Here is a 22,947-nt window from a genome sequence, read left to right on the forward strand (position 1 = left end):
TTATGGGGAAATTGGATTCACTTAACATCGTTTCACTTAAAGTAACATTTTTCAGGAACATAACTACAACGTTAAGCGAGGAGTTACTGTATATCAGTGGTAGTGACAACCAGCCAATAGCAGAAAGAATGCCAGTAAACTGCATCTGTTCCACGTCTCTCACACACTGGGTCTGATCCTCTGATCTTTATGCACACAAAGCTATCACTGATCACAAGAGAACTCTGCCTGCGCCGGCACTGCAGCCCTGAGCCCAATGACTCTATAGCGCTATAGACTATGAGACAAAATATATGTTTAAAAACATTTAATCCTAAACACTAATTCCTTTAACTGTCATCAGTGACTATATGGCACTGTAATTCTTCCTTGCTCTACATGTTCCAACTATAATATACACCTGAAAATGCTCCCAACACCTAATGGAGGTGTCACAACTCCAACAATATAAAACCAACATTTTCTTCTTGCTTCAAAGTGTCTACCAGGTGGCTAAGCTAATGCCAGCTCCCACTTCCAAGCCAGCTGGTAGTGAAGGCTACTGACCTCAATCTGCTGAATGGCTTCTTCCCGCAGACGGATGGCCTCCAGGTCCTCTTCTGTGATTTCCGAGAGCAGGGCTTGATCCTGACTCTGGTTCTGCCACATGCCATCTCCTCCATTAAAAATCTTCTCATCATCAGCCAGGTCGGAGAAGGGGGTCCTGGGACTCTGCTGAGATGGGAGAAAGGAAGTAAAACAGGGTTAGATTTAACAGCATGGTTACTGCCTTACCTTCCAGGCACATTATGCAAAACACAGCTCCATGTACCAGATATAGCGCCTTTGGAATGCCCCACCTTTATGGAAATCACTCCTGTCCAGGCTTCCCAAGCCACCACACACTTATTCTATTTAAATTCTCAACCTATTTATCATTGTGGACTGCATTTGTGGCCCACAATGTGTTTCGTGGGCTGCAGGTTGAGAACCACAGCGCCCCTCACCCTAAAACTGCCCAGAGTCCCTATGCCTAGCGCCCCACCCAGAGCAGCGTCAGGAGTGGAGCCCTGGGTGTGGGCCAGGCAGCCGGATCCCAATACGGCCGCGTGAGGCCAGGCAGCAGCCAGGACCCGGACCCTGCCACGCAGGGCTAGGCAGCAGCTGGGACCCTCAGCACTGTGCCAGGAACGGAGCACCCTGAGAGGTTGGCAGCCAGGTCCTGAAAGGGGGGGCCAGGAGTGGAGCCCCACCTAAAATCTGGGTCAAACCCCTTAGTTTCCAGAGCCCTCTGCCAAACCTACCCAAAGACCCACTCTCCCACCCCGTGCCCCACTGCGGCACTCACCAGCCTCCTGCTGGCAGGAACACTGGTGCAGGCTGCAAGACACTGTCTCCCCCTCAGCCAACCCCACCCCCTGCCAGACCAGAATGGCAAATTTTGAATTTTTTTTAGCACAGAGCTAGGCCGCAGCTGTATGCTAACTGGGCTGCATGTGGACCATGGGCCGCACGTTGAGAACTGCTGAGATAGATGATGGGTAGAAGAAGGTAAGTATTATCCCTGTTCTATAAATGGGGAACTGAAGAGGTCAAGTGACATGCCCGAGGTAACATGGAAGACTTGGTAGAGCTCGGAATTGAACTGAGATCTCCTGAGACCCAGGCCAATGCCTTATCCACATCATCTCTCTCATCATATATTATATCATATATCTCATCATATAGGCCCTGATCCAGCAGAGCACTTATGCACACATTTAAGTTTAAGCACATTAGTCCCACTCATGGGACTGTTATTACTTATTATGTCACTTTACCAAAGCATATGCAATGTCCCTACGCTGAAGACTTTATGACCTAATTTACAGTACACGAGTTATCAGAGAGTAACAAACCATATGTATGACGGGAGTAGTAAGGAGAGCTGTAACAGCAATATGATAATACAGTTATCACAATGGGCAACTCATGGCTCCACTTTGGTTTGCTTTTTGAATTAACTCGCTGCTCACACAACAGGTGTTCGTTTTTAGGAAGCATTTAAAGCTCCGCATGGTGTAACATTAAGCATGTAAGTGGCTCCATCAAACTGGCATTGCTCCCAGTTTTGGTTATCAAAAGTTAAACTAAAATGGCAGTTCAGATGTTTGCAACGTTATGAAGTTGGAGGACGACATGGTGGTTGCTACCTCAGCCACAAGCGTCTCTCAGGGGTTGTGTTTCGGAACGAAATACTTTGTTACTTTGCAATGGTCCTGGTTCTGAATGTTGCCAAGTGCCCTCAATTTCCATTGAATGAATGAGAACCAAGAGCTCTCAGCAGCTCACTGGAGTTGCACGGCACCCTGCAAAATTGGGTCCTAAAAACTGCAGTAAAAAGCAGTCTGGTCACCTTGAAAGGGATGACGACCCCAGCCACGGGGTATGTGACTGAAGAGAAAAAGAGCACCTGTAAAATTATCTCTGTTTTTTGGAGGAAGTGTGAAGGGGGAGCAAAGAGATGGGAATACAGGGCCCAAGAGTTTCAAAATGGGTGCCTAAACTCAAACTCTTAAGGTCATATTTCCTCATCTAATGTGTGTTGGATTTTCAGAAATGCTGGGCATCTGGTTCTCTGACTTCAGTTGGATCTGCTGGATGTTCGGGGCATTTGGAAATCAGACCACTTATTTAGGTGTATAAATATGGACTTAGGAATCTAACTCTAGGCACCCATTTTTGAAAATCTTGGCTGAGAAAAATCAATAAACTGTAAGGGAAGAAGTGAGAATAGGGGATGGTTTGAGGCTGTATGCATAAAAATGGGGGGAACATTAAAAAAAATGTTCCCCAAAGTTATAAATAGAGAAGGAGATCCTTGCCATCATATTTTCCATTATTTCTTCCTCTCTTTCCCTGAGAACTATTTTCTGGAGTGGAAGGATATGTTACAAAAGGAAACATCACAAAAATAAGGTTTAAAAATGCATTAACAATTACCAAACAATATTTTAATAGCATTAAGACATTCCAGGGGGTGTATTATTGGTCCAGTAATAGATGTGTCAGATAGTTGAAAGCATATGGCAGACTGCCTTCACCACCTGAGGCACGTATTAATTGACCAATAAAACACCCTGGAGTACCCTAATTTAACTCTTGTAGCTATGAAGGTCCTGTATTTTCCACTTTGTGCATCTGATGAAGTGAGTTCTAGCCCACGAAAGCTTATGTCCAAATAAATTTGTTAGTCTCTAAGGTGCCACAAGGACTCCTCGTTTTTTATTTATTTATTTAAATGTGTAAAGAAATCTAATTTGACGTAATATTTTGGATTGTAAATTATATTTTAATTGGGTTTTACTTGTATTTCCTTTACATTTTGAATTTTGTTTGTTACTGTATTTGCCAATGTTGTTACACTGATAATCAACAAAGTTAGAACGGAAGCACTCGATCTTCCATAGTTAAAGTTGCTATCTGAGATGGGCTTAAAATGAGGCATAATTTCCTGGTTTCCTCTATACATATGTGGCTTTTCAGAATGAAACTTACCCTGGTGCTAAATTTTATGCTATTTGAATTTTCTATGTAATGGTTGTTTGGATTCTTTTTATAAATTTTTAATAGGAAATGTCTGAGGATGGTCTGTTCTTGAAATTTGCCTGTGGCAGACTTCTGTCAGTGTGTATCTTTAAAACAGACATTGTATCTGCAAAGGTATTGGTAGAGAGGTGAAAAAGTTCAGTACTTGTGATGGGCTGGATAGTTTTTGAAAATAATTTTTTAGGACTAAGGGTCATTTTTTGTTGTTATTCAACATATGTGAAAACTAATGAACAAACAGTAGCCAAGACACATTCTCTCCATTGGATAAAATCTTCTCCGTAGGATAAAATCTTTTCTGCCTGCAGCTACGGTTTTATCAGGTTTTATCCTACAAATAAGGTTTTATGTGCAGTTCTTGATAGAAAAAGTTGTATCAGGCCGGATGGATAAAAATTCTGTCAGTAGCTGTACTTCTCTAGCAGATAAAATCTTCACTTCAGCAACTGCGCTCAGGGGTTCTGAACCAATTTGTATAGTGGGGGTGCTGAGAGCCATTGACCCAAACTGTAAACCCTGTATCTGATGGAAACCACTTCAAGCCCTGGGCTGTGGCAGCGCCCCAGAACCCCTAATTCCAGCACCTATGGCTGCGCTTCTGTGACACATTCCCAGAAATTACCTCCACGGAGATCTACCCCCCTCCAGCTGCTTAAGTATTTTAATGGGAAAAACGTGTAGGAAATTAATACACAAAAAACTTAATTGTGAAATGGTTAAAGTTACCACACACAAGACACATAACAAAAAGAAATCAACAAAGCACAGAAATGAAAAGTTAAGCCACCTAATACTATAGGCCCTCTCTTTTTCCACCCACAAGCACAACCTTACAGCTACTGTATCTACTGTACACCGGAGACCCTGCACAGCATATCTTCAGAGGACTAGAGAATGTCCCATACAAAGAACATTTGCTCTGTCCATGACTCAAAACTACAGCTCTCTTTTACACATCTAACTTTCAAGACACTATTACTGATGCTTTTTACAAGTTCTGCTCCTACTGGAAATTAAAAGAAACAGACAAAACAGTTGGATAGGTACTAGAGGGAAAGGCCAGGGAGTGCTGATGAAGCTAACACACATGTATTATTACAACATGCTGATATTTTGCTGACTTTTCAACCCTAACTAGGCTTAATGTGAATTCAATTTATCATATTGCATTATGTTAGTGGTGAACACAGTCTTCTCCATTGGCTGTCTCTAGAACAAGGGATCCTTGAAATGTCATGGCTCCCTTGTCCACATGATCTCAACTCTTGGATGCTGTCTTTCACAGCTTTCTTTTTTGACTAGGTAGATGCTATTAAGAGGTCTTGCATGTCAAACTCTGTCACTTGCTTCACTTTCTTTTATTACATTGGCTATGACAAAGCTGTCAGTGTCCTCAGAACTTGTGGGAAGCAGGTCTTACAACTGGAGTGGCAACCTCATTCTGGAAGACAAGGGGAGACACACAACATTTACACAAGTTCTTCGCCATCCACCCACACACTTTATATCAGGGGTCAGCAACCTTTCAGAAGTGGTAAGCTGAGTCTTCATTTATTCACTCTAATTTAAGGTTTCGTGTGCCAGTAATCGAGTTTAACGTTTTTAGAAGGTCTCTTTCAATAAATCTATATTATATAACTAAACTATTGTTGTATGTAAAGTAAATAAGGTTTTGAAAATGTTTAAGAAGCTTCATTTAAAATTAAATTAAAATGCAGAGCCCCCCGGACCGCTGGCCAGGACCCGGGCAGTGTGAGTGCCACTTAAAATCAGCTTGCGTGCTGCCTTTGACACGGGTGCCATAGGTTGCCTACCCCTGCTTTATATAATTAAAACTTCCCTCATAATCAGGTGTATTCAAGTTCCATAGGAAGTTGGAAAATGCCTTTTCTATCCCAGATCACACCACTATGACCCACACCATCCCATGGCAGTAGTTTGACATCCAGCTCCACTAGTGGCCAGTTCCTAACTAATGGCATACAGAGCCATTTCATTTCTAGGTCGTCAGTTCAAAGCCAACCCAGGTTATATACTCAGGGCCGTCCTTAGGCACACACCTCTGCGTAGGGCACCTGAAAATTTGGGGCACCCCGGGTCTTACACCCTCCCGCCTCTACCTATCCCTGTTCTGACCCTTCCTGCAGGCTCCCACCACAGCTGGCTGCTGCAGCCTGGTGAGTCTTCCTCCGGAGGGGATCTAGTAGTTAAAAGTGAAAAAGCCTCCAGCCTGCCAGCCCTATTAGCACAACACTGAAACTGTTAAAGAGCAACAGAGGGTCCTGTGGCACCTTTGAGACTAACAGAAGTACTGGGAGCATAAGCTTTCGTGGGTCAGAACCTCACTTCTTCAGATGCAAGATGTTAAAGAGCCAGTCACATGGTAATAAAGCCATTTAACAGGCATTTGCCAACCTCCAGGTATATACTGTCCATTTCTGTATTTACTGACAAAAACAGTTGTGCATTACCATAATATTTACTCAGAACATGTCAGTCTACAGGACCTCAGTTTAAAATTTGCTTTAAAATATTTCATTAATGTGTTGCTGAAGATTATAAAATCACATCTCTAAAAAATCCTTGCACAGATTTTTAGATGCACCATCTGAGTATTCATGTTTAGCCTTAAATGCTTGGATCTCCAAAAGACCACACGACTCTAAAATACACGTGTGTGCCCGGGCTGCCGTCAGGCATAGGGGCACCAGGTTAATAATATTGCATAGGGCCCCATAAATCCTAAGGACGGCCCTGTATGTAATAATAACAATACCTAGCCTTGTTGTGCACACTGTACTTGCAAGATTTCAACAGAGTCACTCCGGATTTATATCCATGGAACGGAGAGGAGAATTTGGCTCAGATAATCAAACTGAATTCTACAAATGGCAAGTTGGTGCATGACAACCATTCACAAGCACATAAATCTGTAATGCAATGGGAACTTCACGCACAACAGGTTACAAACCAAACCGGGGTGATGTCCCTCCTTTACGCCTCAGGATTTCCTGTAACCCTAGCAGGAATACGACCACAGTAAGGAATCACCCACACACCTACCTTTCTTCATGTAAGGTATCACATCTCATCTAGGGAACTTTTTGGCTGCACATTTGCACAAACTTTAAACACACCAATGGAGAGATGTGTATCTCTTACTTTACAGTCTGTGTATACATCTACAGAGTTGGACTAACTTTCATGAGGATAATCCCACTCTCAGTAGCATGCATGAAGATTAACATTTAATTGCACTTTGAATAATGAGGCCAGACTGCCTACATTAACGAACACGAAAATGCTCTACAGCAATGGCCCAAAAGACCATTGCTTGCAATACCACTCGTTACAAAGTTGGAATGTTACTGGTGAATTTTTAGTACATATGTTGGCATGAACAAAAATGACATGGAATAGCCAGCTCTGTCTTCCCAGCTGCAATATATAGCTACATTCAAAAGACACAAATTAGATTAGATAATCTTTCTCAAACTATCCTTCCAAAACAACAATCTTCCTCAAACCATCCTTCCAAAACAACTAACCTTGCAGACTCAGAAAGATTTACAGATGTATCTCGTCAAGCAGAAGCCCAAAGCAATTACAGGTAGAAAAGCCTCAGGCAGCCACAGAACAAGTGGCCTGGGACTTCTAAATCTTTTAGAGAAGTGAAATAGTGATATTACAACTTTGCATTATCTTTCACACAGAAGAGAGTAGCAGTGATTGGTAACCAGAGCTCCGTTATCTTATGAGAGGTACTTTACCCTGTCAACGGGGGGAAAAAATCCAATCAGAATGTATCCATTCCAGGCCCTCCTCTCCCACTCAGCATGACCTTTATTAGCCACTGTTAGAGACATTAATTTCAGCTCCTAAACTACAGCTGCTTTAAATAATATATCTTCTATCCATAGCACTTGCAGCTTCAACATGCACAATTACAGAAATCACTCCAACTTTTTAAACTATGTAAATATAATTATGATGTACCACTGTAGTCTGAGAATAAACTCTGTGTGTGTGTGTGTGTGAGAGAGAGAGAGTCTGTATTTGTGTCTGTGTCTGTAGTGCCTTTACATTTATTGTAACTAGGATCTTTCCTAGGTTGCTGTTTTTCTAATCAACACTTGGTCAAGTTTCGACTGGAATAAGATGGTACCAAAGCCATGCAAGAAATAAACCATCAGTTCTACTGATTTTCTGTTATGTGCCAGTACTTGCAGCTATGGGGACAGTGAAATAGTGGGACAGATTTCAGAGGGGTAGCCGTGTTAGGCTGTATCACGAAAACTAACGTGGAGTCCTTGTGGCACCTTAGAGACTAAGAAATTTATTTGGGCATAAGCTTTCGTGGGCTAAAACCCACTTCATCAGATGCATGGAGTGGAAAATACAGTAGCAGGTATAAATACACAGCACATGAAAAGCTGGGAATTGCCTTACCAAGTGTGTGTGGGGGGGTCAGTGCTAATTCAATTGGCTCGTTAACACTGACCCCCACTTGGTAAGGCAACTCCCAGCTTTTCATGTGCTGTGTATTTATATCTCCTACTGTATTTTCCACTCTATGCATCCGATGAAGTGGGTTTTAGCCCACGAAAGCTTATGCCCAAATAAATTTCTTAATCTCTAAGGTGCCACAAGGACTCCATGTTGGTTTTGCTGAAATAGCGGGAGGCATCTGTAATGTCAGTTCGTATTTCAGCACATCTATATTTGTGTTTAGCATTTTTCATCCTTCTAATCGCTGAAGTCATGAAGCCTATAGAAAGGCGTATTCGTCTCGTGAAACTGCTGGCGCTGGAAGAGACTTGGTAACAGAGCAGCTAGTTCATCTCCCCTACGGCTTTCTTCTCTCATGTTGCAAGAGCTTATTACCTCTCCTAACCCGTCCCTAGTGATCTTGACCTCACAGGGTTCTTCCAGTCCCTAGTTAAGCTTACTATACTTTGAGCTTGGATGAATTAAACTATGTGCCTGTGACAGTACAGGTGGAGGAGAAATAAACCACGGTTTTGAGGCTCAGCATTCTGAATCAAAAGGGCTCTTCACAGATAGCGTGTCTTTGCAGCCCCAGGTGACCCAGGTCAGCCGAAATCTAAAAGGAGAGTTCTTCTGAGAGAACCCCCTCAAAGAATAATTAGTCTGACTTGTACTCGCCCTCACGCCAACATGTGTCGGCTCCCTGAAATGATGGCACACACCTGTGTCAGATATTGAGAGAGCTGAGTCTTCAGTACAACCTTTCACTGTAACTATCACCTGCCTATCTGTACCTTCCTGCAACTATCACTAAATTCTTAGGCATGCTCTGTAAGAAAAAAGCTTTGCCCATTTCTTCTTCCAGTCTTCTCCCTCCCTTTATTTGAGGGCTTTATCTACAGTGCCAACAGATGGTCCGGCAGCAATGTGAGTGAAGTGGAATAATAATGACAAGTAGAGGCACAGCCAGTCCCTTCTCCACAATCTCATAGTGATTTTAAAAGAATCCATTTCATTTAACGAGCAAAGTTTTGATCGCAAACGTCCATGACACCCAGACTCGGATACTGTGCTGTCACCAGCTTCAGACGGCATCTGTATATATGCAAAACGACGCAGACCAACGTTTCCTGGGTTTGGGATAAATGTGTGCTGGCTGGTATTTTTATTGCACAGCATCACATTTTTTAAAGCTGTTTCTGCCCTTTCCTGGCTGTCTGAATTATAGCCTCATAATTCTTAGACTCCACAGCATTCTGCCCACTGGCAAAGTTTTCCAGCTGCCACAGCTGAAAACTGTACAGTAGATCTCTTCTATAACCTGAGAACAGGCAGAAAGCCACTCCACGTACAGCTCCCTCTCTGAATTTCTCATACAGCCATCATTTCGGTATCTAGGTACCAATTACAAGGATTAGTAGGAGCAACATGGTTGTCTAAGAAGAACCACATTCTATGCACCTCCCAATAGACAGTCATGCTTTCGGATGGTTAGTTTGAACACTGATTATAGAAGAAAATGAAAAAAGGAAGAATGCCACTGGTTCCTTTGGTAGCATCCTTTATTATGGGAAGAGGAAAATCTTTCTTTGGCTTCTGACGGGGGCAAGAACCAAACTCAGCCTGATTTCCAGTGGCAGGAAATTCAAAAGATAAAGGTCCGTGAATGAAAATGCCCTGCCCTTGAGAGTTTCACCTTCAGCACACTGACAAAACCCCTGCTGATCATAGTATTCTTGGAGTGAATGTGGGGGGATTAAAACAGAACGGGAGGAAGGTGATGGGAAAGTAAAGGGACACAAGTGACTCCTTTTCCATCTCAGAGAGAGGACGAATGACCAAGACAAGATTTGCTGCATGCTAATGGGCATTTGTGCAAAATGGAGTACGCACATGGTATTATATATCAACACCAAACAAATGCATTGGTGGGCTACGTTCTCTGCGATGCACAGTGAAAGAATTCATAACTATTATCCACTAACTGCTTTTTCGGATTGTCTGAGTGCTCAGTCACCTTCATCCAGGAACAACTTTGACCTCAGCAGAGTAAATAGAAGCCTCTTTGGGAATAAAGACCTTTACCACTTTTTCTGCTGACTGCTTCCATAACTTCATTGCCCCAAAGTTTGATATATGTTTCCATACTTTAGAGAGTTAAATATTTACAACATAAGACTCTATTGTAAAGGCTTGAGCACCGTGCTAACATGTGACTGACCCATGAGAAAAGCCTGCCTATTTCACAGCCTCTGTATTGTTCAACTTCGTGGTGTAACAAAGAATTTTCCATACGTTGATCCCACATTAGGGTGACTACATTAATTTCGGTCTACTAGCCAGATTCCAGCTTGGGTAATCATATTTCATCTACCTTCATGCCTGTTGCAATTTCAGTTGGTATGGGATTCTTTACTTCCTACCAGGAAGAGAACACAAGTTTCCTGGATCCCCGGCCCGGTGTCCAAACCACACTGAAGTTGTAGAAGCATAAGGAAAGGTTCACCCTTCTCCTGGCCTATACACCCAAGTGTTTTCATTCCTTTTGCTAGCCCATGTGACCAACGGTGTCAGTTTTATGTCCCATCCACCTCTAACAGCATAACAAGGCTTCAGACCACATAGGGATACTGGCACTGACACTAAAAACCCAAATACCAGCTATTATTTACAGGATTTTCTTGTCATGTATCAGTCTTGTATTTGAACACACCTCAAATGGTAATGAACTATGGGCCAAAACATCCCTGTGAGGTAGGGACATACTATCCCCCTTTTACAGATGGAGAAATTGAAGCGTAGAGAGCTTAAATGATTTACTCTGTGTCACACAGGATGTTTCTCCAAGGAATGATAACTAACAATAAAATAATAATAAAATAACAACAACCAACAACACCTGGCTCTTAAATAAGTCTTTTCATCAGTAGATCTCAAAGTGCTTTACAAAAGAGGTCAGTAACATTATCTCCATTTTACAGATGGAGACACTGAGGCACAGAGCGGTTAAAACAATTTGCCCAAAGTCACTCAGTAGGCCAGTGTAGAGCCAGGAATACATTCTCCTGAGTGCTATATCCACTAGACTGCACTGAAAATATACTGAATTACTGACATTAGTTTCAGTAGAACCCGCGTTTCCCATCAGGGTCTAACTCAGCTCTGCTTAATTTGTAGAAAGTCATTGAATTAGAGCCTGAAGTGGCAAAGCTGAACAAGAAAAGTCTCCGTGGTAGAAGCAAAAGCCTGCACATGCGCACAAGGAGAAGGGGAACGGGGGGGGGGGGTTGTTCAAGGCTTTCACACATCATGTAAAATATTTGTTTTTATTTAACCATAAATTTGCAGCAGTAAAGTCTCTTGATCCAAGTCTGATTGCATACAGCTGTTTGTTAAGTGTTACATTAATACTACACACAAAACCTTAATTGTTTTTCTTTGGGACATTTTTATTTTTAATTAAAATAGAAACAAAGGTAATAAAAAATGTGAAAGGGAAACCAAATGACAGATACCTGCAGAGAAACAACAGACACCAACTGAACTGAACATACCGGAAATTTAATTTGGAAATATCTAACAGCCTTCACTAGACACCGAGCTATTCAGAGTTCTGCAACACAGCCCATTGTTACACTTGCCTCTTCTCACACTGAGGTTCAGCATCGTAAGCCGGAATGCCGAAGTCTTTGCAAGTTCTCTTTTATTCAAAACCAGGAAGGGCTGCAATTACACTGTTACTTTGTTCTCTTTTTGTTGTACCCATGTGCTGTCTCTTGTGTAAGCAACTTGGGCGGAGGCTCCTTTTGTTATGTGTCTGTACAGCACCTATCACGTCGGCGATCTCTCAGGGTCGAGGGTGATCTCTTTCACAAGTTTTATTTTTCATGGGTCCTTTGGTGACTGAGAAGTCCAATCCTTGAGCCACAGGCTCCTTGGCAGACATTGCAGGTGGTGTTGGAAGACAGGGATGGGCCGTGATTGCTGCGTGACTGTTGTCTTTTCTTTCTTTTCTGGCGTTTTTGTGCTATCAGGGCAAGGCGGTTTCCCTCAAAACTGGATGTTCCCTCTCCGACAAGTCTTCACCAGTTATCCCTACCCTGGGTTGCTGTCTCCAAGTGTGTGGTGTCGATGCCACATCTCTTGATGTTTATCTTGAGGGTTCTTTAAAGCGTTTCTTTTGGCCTCCCTGTTTCCTCACTCCTTTGGTGAGTTGGGCATACAGCAGTTGTTTTGGTAAGAGTACATCAGGCATGTGCACACTGCCTGCTCCATCTCAGCTGGTGCTGGATAATCAGGGCCTCAACACTGAAGATGTTGGCCTCTGTGAGACGCTGACATTGGTGTGATGATCCTCTCACTTTATGTTGAGTATCTTCCGAAGAAAGTGCTGGTGCTGGCGTTCCAGGTTTTTCAGGTGTTTTCTGAAGGTCACCCAAGTCTCACAGCCGTAGAGGAGAGTTGGGATTACCACCGCTTTATAAACTAAAAATTCAGTATGTGTTCTGATGTTGTGACTGTTGAACACCCGGTGAGACAGTTTGGCAAAGGCAAGACTGGCACAGCGAATTCTGTGCTGAGTCTCGACGTCTATGTCTGCCCTCTGTGAGAGATGACTGCCAAGATAGGCAAAGTATTCTACATTTTCCCATTCTTCTTTGTTGATGTAGATCTTCCTTGCTGGGTCTGATGATTGATCAGGGACTGGCTGGTGGAGAACTTTTGTTTTGCCAATATTCAGAGTTAGCCCTAGGCTTTTGTAAGCTTCAGAGAAGCAATTAAGGGCTGTTTTTAGATCCTCCTTTGAGTGTGCTACTACAGCACAGTCATCTACATACTGGAGTTCGGTTATTGTTGCCAATATTACTTTAGTTCTGACCTGGAGACGAGAAAGGTTGAAGAGGTGGCCGTCAATCCGATATTGGATGCCTGTGCCCTGTGGTAGATGGTCTTGGGTTAACGTTTTCATAGCTGCTAAGAAGATGGAGAAAAGGGTGGGTGCAATACACAACCTTGTTTTATGCCTGTTTGGATGACACATGGCTCAGAGGTAGAGCCACTGCACAGGATGGAGGCAGTCATCTGACTGTGGAGGAGTCTTACAACAGTGATAAATTTGCTTGGGCAGCCAAACTTTGACATGATTTTCCACAGAGCCTCACGGTTGACAGAGTCGAAGGCTTTGGTCAGATCGATAAAGGTCATATACAGCTCCAGGTGTTGTGCTTGACATTTTTCCTGGATCTGCCTGGCTGCGAAAATCACGTCGGTTGTGCCTCATGATGGTCTGAAGCCGCACTGGGGCTCTGGAAGTACTTCCTCTACAAGAGGGAGCAGGTGATTCAGTAAGCTTCTAGCAAGAATCTGCCCAGAAATGGAGGGGAGGGCAATGACTCAATAGTTGCCACAGTTGGCCCTGTCTCCCTTTTTGAAATGGTGACAATGTTAGCACTCTGTAAGCCAGCAGGAATTTCTTTGGTGTGCCAGATTTTGAGGAGCAGCAAGTGAAGCTTGTTAGTCTGTGTTTCTCCCCCCACTTTCAGTACCTCAGCTGGTACCTGGTGCTTTATTGTTCTTCATTTGTTTAATTGCTTTGCAGACCTCCTCAGGTGTTGGTGGGTTGACAAGTTGTTGTTGTCAAACCAGTCCTGAATGGTGGCAGGTAGCAAGGCCAATGGATTTCTCGCAAACCTCATGGATGGTCTGTCTTTGGGCTTCCCAGTCTTCTTCGACACTTGTGTTGTCATTTCCAGGTGTGCATATGGCGCCTATCACAATGGGGCACTGATCTATGATTGTACACCCTAGGCTCTAGTGCAATACAAATAATGAATAATCATCTGCTTTAAAAGGGCTACTCGTCCTACCAAACATCACATTTTCAAAGTTCTTTTCTTTCTCTTGGTACACAACAAGTTCCATACTTGGCCAGAATACATGCTACTGGTGATGTAGAGATTGGGTGAAAGGGAACATATCTGTAGCCTGCCTGTAATTCAGTGTCTAATTCTAATTTCTATATTCTTCAGTACACAAAAATGGCACAACCCTACTCAGTCTAGCCTATAAGGAAGGAGATTGTTAACTAATAAAGGGTTCTACTACATTCTAGGGATATGTAATATGCAGTTTTAGATAAACAAATGAAATTACACTGAGAACATAGAAACTGCCTCTCACATTATGGGGGTTCAAATCCAGACCAGTGAGGGGTTGTGTCACCACTTGTCCTGCAATCTGGAGGCCTTACCATGCTTTGCTGCTATAGTTCTATACCTGGGATGCTCACAGCTAACCTACACAAGCATGCAGTCACACCCTGAGTGTCTGTGTGCTAGGCAGTCCTGTGTGCTAGACAGCTCTGACCCCAGAAGCCTGCCTAATGCCCTGCTTTCAGGCTTCCACCAGACCTTACAACCCCAACTCCACTCCCAGTCCTGAATTTCCCTCTACAACGCCTGCCCTGAAGTGTCCAGCCCTCTCCTGGATCACCCAGAGAAATAATAAGGTACATTGCCGCTGTAAAGAGCCATCATATACCGCAGTTTACTACTTTAACTGGAGTTAATATTCACGGCAAGTTGAACACAGCCCTGAGGTGGTTTATAATAAAAATAAACAATTTTATTAACAAAGGAGCAGAGATTCAGTGGGTTCAAGTACAAGGCATGAAGCTACAAAGAATTACAAGTACAAATAAAAATAGAGTTCTAATGGCTAAGACTTAATTTAACAGCTACTGTTCAAGATAAAATCCTTACTGCATGCTCCTAGCAAGATAACTCAAACAGGCTGACCACCCCTTCGGCAAGGACCTCTCCACATAAGAACGCCCCTTGTCTCCCAGGTGAATAGGGGCTCTCTTCCCCTCACTCTATATAATCCAGTTCCCAGAGACCCTAACCCCCACTTAGGCTGAAGGACCCTTCTTTCTCAGCTTTCAAGAACTCTCCCCTCTTATATCTGCCCAGTGATGGATGCCTGATATGGCTTTCGGCTTCTGCTTATATCTCCCAAAATTCCTTGTTAGGAGAGGCAAAATGACCTCATGCTGTTCTTCCCTTCCTGTGGCCTTCCTATCCCCCTGCTAATTTCTATGCAAATAGAGCTTCCATTGTTTTTGATCACACCTTGCTTAATTTCATGGGTGACAGGCAGATAGCTGTGACATTCCCACCTGTCAGGGTGGGAACTCTTTCTTCCTTTGTTTGCCCACACTATTTAGACATAATATCAATGAGTATTCATAATCCTTCCTATAGTGGTAATAGATGCATTTTAAAATGATATTAATAACCAGTCTGTTGCAGGAATTCATAAAAGATCTAGCACAATACACTTCTAGAATACAGTAGTATACAATCAATTGATTCAATTGTTGATCATTTGAGGCTCAGACCCCCCTCCCTCTTTAGAGCTCAGATAAAATTCCTCTTCCTGCTGGGGGTTAGCCAGGCTGTCTCTTCCCCCACTTGTTAGCTTGGTAGCTTTGTTTATCTGGCATGCCAATGTATGGTCTTTGCCTGATGATCAGGCTGGCCCAGACATGCTGACACCCAACCACCTTGTGAGCGTTGATGGTTCTGTTTACCGCACATGAAAATTGCAATAACATTGTCTCTGGTCAACCCTGCTTCATATGTATTCCAGACCTGGGCAGACCTGTTTACCAACTCCCCCTTACCTGCCTGGTTTAAACACGTTTCAGTCATAATTCCAGGATAGATCACTCTTAACACATACCATGCACATACATCAGTCCAGACAATTAATGATTAGTGAGTTATGAGCCTTCCAATGACATATTATGACACCTTTTAGATACAGATTATAACAATAGTGAATTGGGGTACATTGAATTGATCGGGCCTGGTGAGACTCATTACTAGTGAGCCCCCTTGCCCTCTGGCATTGGTATGCTCAAAGGGCATGTCTACACTTACCTCCAGAGCGATCAAGCCAGCGGGGGTCGATTTATCATGCCTAGTGAAGACACGATAAATCGACCGCTGAGCGCTCTCCCATCGACTCCGGTACTCCACCGGAGTGAGAAGCACAGGCGGAGTCGACGGGGGAGTGTCAGCAGTTGACCTACTGCAGTGAAGGCACCGCGGTAAGTAGATCTAAGTATGTTGACTTCAGCTACGTTATTCACGTAACTGAAGTTGCGTAACTTAGATCGATCCCCCCCTCCACCCCACGGTGTAGACCAGGCCTTAGTGTCACATTGCCATATTGGAATGGTCCAACAGTTTATCTAGTATCGACTTTTAACTCCTACAGAGGTCTGCAAAGCATGTTTCAAAGAAAGGTAGAAAAGGGCCATAATGAACCTGAATAATCTGCCCTCTAGGGAGAGCTAATAAACATTTATTGTGATTGTGGCATGATGTTTGTGTGCAGCATCATGCTGCGCTACAGACATGCACTGGGTCACACATGACAATGGAGTGGATCTTCATCCAGACAAACAAGGTGGGTGGCAACTCTCAATACAAGATCAACAAAGTTTAACAAACCAAAAACAACAAAAAAAGAATGAAAGAAATATATAAACCTCATTCCCGTTAACAACAACAATATAGTCATTACTGATACACTGGAGATTTCAAGAAAGAGGAGCTGAAGATTACAGGCAAATTCTGTCATAAATGTATATTTGCAACCAAAATGAATGCAAAGTGAAATAAAATGGGAAGCATAAATATTATTCAACTGAATAAAACAGCATATCTGAGACTGTTTGCCATGGGGAATTAAGTGCAAAACATTTTGCTTCTTAGCTAATTTATTCAGTGTAAGTTCTTTATAGGGCAAGAAGTTGTTAACTTAATTTTTCAAATGGTGGCAAGAAGTAGGAAGTGGGTACATGGGAACGCTACAGACCGATTTATTTTCCTGGAATATTCCATATTGTATTTGTGTTATATGTTCATCAAGATGGTGACCTTTCATTAACGAAACTGTTCAGCCCAGCAGATGCATAATATGGAATTAGCAAGAAACATTCCGATGGTTTTTACTAGGCTTGAAAAACTATCAAAATATTTGCAGCATAATAAATTGTGAACATGGAAAGAGAGAAAAGATCCTGAACAATGTTCTGTTCAGCCCCTCAGGAACTGATCACCACAGCATAAGTGTTCAAAATGTGTACATTCTTCAAAGAACATCAGGATACTGGCTTACCTAACTGTATTGTAGATAGATGGTCCACAGGGGGACCTGTTAGTGAAGGCAGGGGGCTGGACTCAATGACCTTTCAAGGTCCCTTCCAGTTCTAGGAGATAGGATATCTCCATTAATTAAAACATTAAAATTAAAATTAATTAATTATTAGATAGCCTTGGGACCATGACTTCATTGCCTTTTTATAGGCTCACATACTATTCTTATTCTGTGTGTTGTCTTATTTATATTGTTGAATTTCTGCAGTTATAGTGTCTGGACCATATCTCAGCAAGTCTATTCCAATTGTTCTTAATGTAAGAACTTTCCCCCCTTAGTACTTAACCTAAATGTTTCCTTCTTTAGCTTCAGGCCATCAGCCCTAGCATCAGATCATCTAACCTTGTAAATAAATTACCCATTCTTCATGTATATTGTCACCTTGAAGGTATTTATAGACTGTAATCATGTCTCTTCTGGGTCTTCTTTCCTAGACTACATACATTTAGCTCCCTCATTTTCTCACCTGATGGATTATATTCCAGCCCTTGTGTTATTTCTGTTTTCCTTATTTGTATTCAATTTTTTAAAATATCTTTCCTGAACTGTCAAGACCAGGACTATAAGTAATACCCTGGGGTGATCACTCCAGTGCTCTGTAGCTTATATCAGTTTCCATACTTTGTATTAGCACCTTTCATCCAAAAAATCCAATGATTTTGCAAATGCTCAAGTGTATTCTGAAAAACCACTGCAAATACAGCAGCAGTGGCTACACACTTATGGTTGCTCAATAATTTTCTTAGCAGATGGGCTCAATTTACATGTTAAAAAAAAGTTGATTCTCACCTCCCTCCCCCGGCTGCTCGTCTCAAAGAGAATCAAATCTGGATCCTTTCCATCTCACACATCCTTATTACTAATAAAGGTTCTACCTGAGTAAAACCTAAGCAACTCCACTGTCAACAATGGAATTTCACCTGTGTAACTGACTGAAACTTGGCAAACAATTTCACTGATGATCCACCAGATGGAACAGAACCCTGCTCACTTTTCTGTAGCTGCCTGCCTTGGGTCTGCACGACTAACAGGAGTACACAGAACTAAAATCTTATTTTAGTCATTAAAACCGGCAGCTCTACCTCTGAACACACACAGGCGGCAGGTCTCTTCTGTAAGAAGAGGGCATTTTTACACAGTCACTTTTAAGCCTAGAATGGCATTCAAGCCTCACAGTACCCTCTGAGGTGGATACACATTAGATTCTAGTTTGTTACAGATCAGAATGTGGCATTGAGAAGTTACTTGCTCAAAGTCACACAGTAACGGTGTCTACATTAGAGAATTGTACCCTTGCAGCTTGCATCGGTTCAGAACATCCCTCTTAGGCATCCTATTTCAAGTGAACAATGTACTGCCTCCGCACAGAATAGTCCCTGCAAACACTGAAGAGCACATATATTTCTGCACTTATCCCATAATGCCTGGCACAGCTCCCTACAGCAGGTGCAAAATGACTATGGTATAATGTAGATTTGTACCTGCTCACATTTTTGTTGTCTCCTGTAAATTTCTGTTCTGTATGAGGAGCCACATATTCATTGTGGGGACCAGGGACTATATTGCCTTTGTGTTCATTAATGCTGCTATGCAGGGTGTGAGTTCAGAGACAGGCAACTGGGCAGAGCAGAGGTTAGCAGATACTTCCTCAGCCCTATATCCTACCAGCTTGGGAGGAAGAGAAGAGCAGGACCATTCTGGGATTGCAGTAGAAAGAGAATTTGCAGCACGGGTACCAATTGCTACCTATACTGGCACTGCACCAGGGGGAGACTGGCTCAGTAGAGGATAACATGGTGGTTAGATGGTTACACTTGCTTGGAGCAAGGCTATACCCAACAGAAGAATCAGCTTGAACTATTGACGGGAATCTCAGTGGCCATGAGCTGTGTTGCATGTATTCGTGGATCCCAATGGTGGGTAGCACGTCTAATTTATCGAATGGCGGACATGGCCAAGGAGGCAGTGACAAAGTTGGGACTGACTGTCAGTATGCTGCGCTAATCACTAACCCACATTTTTTCAATTGAATGACTTTCTCTTCTTTCCTACCAGAGACCACCTCCATCTTGAGAAGTGCTGAGTGCCTTCTGCCGAAGGCCCTCAATTCCTACTGCAGTCATTGACATTGGAGGGCACCCAGCATCCCCCTAGGATCAGGACCCTAATAGGTTAAAGATACAGTAAGGACATGGAGTGATCAAAGCTATATATTGGTACCCTTCGAGACCACGCTGCATCAAAACGTTGATAGATTCCTCCTGTATTTGCTCATCTTTAAAGGGTTATGACCTGGACGTTAGAGCATCCGGTAAATTGATATAATGTGTGGTTAAAGGGGACTAATGGCTACAGTAATTGATTGTTTGATGGATAGCCAGAGAGCCCTTTCAGTATGTGAGTTTCTGCTACAGTCCAAGACATTTTCACTCTCCAGTTAACCCAGCACTGATTGCTCACATGAATTATCTTCTTCTCTGACGGCAGATATCATTTTTCCTAATAAAGACTGCATAAGAAACAAACGGAGGGGGGGGAATAGAAAGTAAAATCCTTGAAGTTGTGTCCTGTGAAGAAGAAATAGAGTCTATTGCACAGAGACACAGATTATGGAATTTGTACTGCCCAGACAAGAAGTTTTTGTTTCTCCACACTGTGATGCTCAAATGACACAATAGATGGGAAGAAGCTGGAAGGTCAATTTAAATTAGATAAGGCACCCATGACAGCCAAGGGAAGAGTACTGAATGCCGAAACAGGGAGAGTGTTATTTCAATTTTGATCCTGCTCACCACCTTCCCAGTTCCTCTCCCTTTCCCCGCCACAGGCTGTGCTCGTATGTTACGAAGATTAGTCCCATCCTTCTATATAGGGCTTTATTCTGCAAGTGCCCCAAACTGGGTGCTCAGCTCCTTGAAGCAGGCGCTTAGCACCTTGTGGGATCAGTTCATTAGTGGGTAAGATCCTGAAAGCAGTGACCTATCTGCCTGACACATTCCTAGAACATTCTTGTTGATATGTGAAATAAAAAGATTATCATTAATATTGGTTTAAAAATCACCCAGATATTATGACTACTGGTCTTCCTGAAATGTACAGACATGAACAGAACATCAAAGGTCTCCAGACCAAGAATCAATCTGGGGGCAAACTTTGCCAAGCTAAGCTTCAGTCAAGGGCCGATTGTTACAGAACCCAGCATGACCAGGAATAACTAGACGAGGCTGCCTGCTAATCCCAATTCATTTCAGAGCTACACACTTAATATGCTGAAAGCTGCTGCAGTTTGTAAATCTGCTTTTATTGAAAAATTGGTGATGAGCAAAATGCATAATGTTCTCTATTAGTCTCCATCTTATGTGCTTCCCCTGGGCATTGAGATATTCTTATCTTGTTTTCCTAGCTGTTCCTCAAGCATATTTACATTGTCAGTTTCACAATAGGTATCATTATGTCAATAGGAGCAATTTAAACATTAATAGCATGGTTATGGGCAGAAATGCAACTGATCATATCACATGCTACTAAAAGGAAAACATATGTCACAGAATTGGCTTAATTGTTCTTTGTTCTGGAATCTTATCTTTGCCAAAAGTTCTACATGGAGAGGAAGGGCGGTGGGGAGACAGTCAGAGGGAGAACAGATGAAGAAGAGAGGACTGTGACCTGACAAGAATGAATGAAGGTCAGAAGATGCTGATGAGAGGAAAGTGGGAGACAGAGAGGGAAGATAAGAGGGAGTTGCTAGAGACACATGGTGAGTCAGAAGCGGAGCCAAGAGTAAATCTGACTCCCAGTTTCAGATGATTATAATGTATAGGCCATGGTGCCCATATCAGATGAAGGGCCAGCTCCTCACAATCACAAAACTAATCAATTCTGTGACCCTAATGGATCAGAGCAACTGAGGAAGATGGGATTCCCAACATCCCAAATGTATTTCTAGAGTGTATGTGGGGCAGTAAGGTGGTGGTCCTTCCCAACCCAAAATACAGCTCTTAGTTTAACCCTTTCAAATACTGTTATTTGCATGCATCACCAAGTGTCCATTTGTGGATAAAAATTACTGCAGTTAAGTGTCCCATCTCATTTATAGTCAGACAAACGAACCAGTTGTTCATTTGTCTCTTACACCCCTAGTAAGGTGTTTTTTGCCAGCACCTCCTAGCAGACACACTCAAATCTTATTTACTATAGAGGGGTGTCAGTGATTAAAGACTCTCTGTTACACAGTAACTGCATTGATTCTCTGAAGTAACACCAGTGATTCAGAACAGAATTTTGCCTGGTGTTATAATACACATGCATGAGGGGACAGAGAAAATGTTGCATGCACATTTCCTGTGCTCAACTGTGCTACTTGAAAGATCTCTTAAAACTGGGCCAGATTCTGACATCTTTACTTATGCTGAATAGTGCCTTACTCTCTGTGAAGTCCTATTAGATCTAATGGAGTAAGGTGTTACTCAATGCGAGTAAAGGTGTCAGAATCTTGTCCACAGCTTTTTCTATGGAGTATTTAACCTATATTTATGTTGCATTTTTCTTTTCCATTTGTCTCAAGTGCCCTTGGTTTATCCCCTGATGCTGCTTAGATCAAACACAGCTTAGTTTTACTAGCCTGCAGACATAGACCTGATCCATACATTCTCAATAATTGGTTGGACTCAGTCAGTACTTGGATGGGATACTTCCATGGTGTGCATGACTCAGGAAACCAAGTAATTCCTCCAAGGCTCTGGTAAGCCAATCTCCCAGTGTGCCGTTAGGAGCTGTGATGCTGGCAGGCCAAATGCCGGCTCTTGCCCAGGCTGCAGGCATTAGCTAAGAACTGACAAATTTATAGCTGGAAACCAGACTAGTTCCCCTGTATGTGAGTTTTACTCAAAATAGGTATTAGTTTGTAAGAATGTATTTAGACTCCATGAAATGCTTGAAAGTTGTTGCATACCTTAATCTCATTTGCAATGTCGTATTCCATGTTGTAAGAAAATATGCAAGTTTTGCTTTACAACTTTGATAATGTTTGCTCTGAATGTGTGAACTCAGGCCCAGGAATCGTCCCCCCGCCCATCTACAGGGACTATCAAAATCAGATGTGTCATCAAGGGCCACTGCAATACAAATCATAGAATCATAGAATATCAGGGTTGGAAGGGACCTCAGGAGGTCATCTAGTTCAACCCCCTGCTCAAAGCAGGACCAATTCCCAACTAAATCATCCCAGCCAGGGCTTTCTCAAGCCTGACCTTAAAAACCTCCAAGGAAGGAGATTCCACCACCTCTCTAGGTAACCCATTCCAGTGCTTCACCACCCTCCTAGTGAAATTTTTTTTCCAAATATCCAACCTAGACCTCCCCCACTGCAACTTGAGACCATTACTCCTTTTGGAATGGCAATATACAAAAACCTGTAGAACACTTCAACCTCCCTGGCCACACAATAGCAGATGTAAAGGTAGCCATCTTACAGCAAAAAAACTTCAGGACCAGACTCCAAAGAGAAACTGCTGAGCTCCAGTTCATTTGCAAATTTGACACCATCAGATCAGGATTAAACAAAGACTGTGAATGGCTATCCAACTACAGAAACAGTTTCTCCTCCCTTGGTGTTCACACCTCAACTGCTAGCAGAGCACCTCACCCTCCCTGATTGAACTAACC

At 42.7% G+C, this 22,947-nt stretch overlaps 1 protein-coding gene across 23 annotated transcripts in view; it reads right to left on the bottom strand.

Annotated features, from left to right (window-relative positions):
- TSNARE1 (t-SNARE domain containing 1) overlaps positions 1-22,947 on the bottom strand; it is a 702,049-nt gene that overhangs the window by 282,589 nt on the left and 396,513 nt on the right. For all 23 annotated transcript variants that reach the window (XM_065586314.1, XM_065586320.1, XM_065586319.1 and 20 more), the window contains one exon: positions 547-714. In XM_065586314.1, the coding sequence (XP_065442386.1) occupies positions 547-714 (168 nt within the window). The remainder of the gene's footprint in view (positions 1-546; positions 715-22,947) is intronic.

This window comes from Chrysemys picta, chromosome 2, assembly GCF_011386835.1.
Source record: "Chrysemys picta bellii isolate R12L10 chromosome 2, ASM1138683v2, whole genome shotgun sequence".
NCBI classification, from domain to species: Eukaryota; Metazoa; Chordata; order Testudines; family Emydidae; genus Chrysemys; species Chrysemys picta.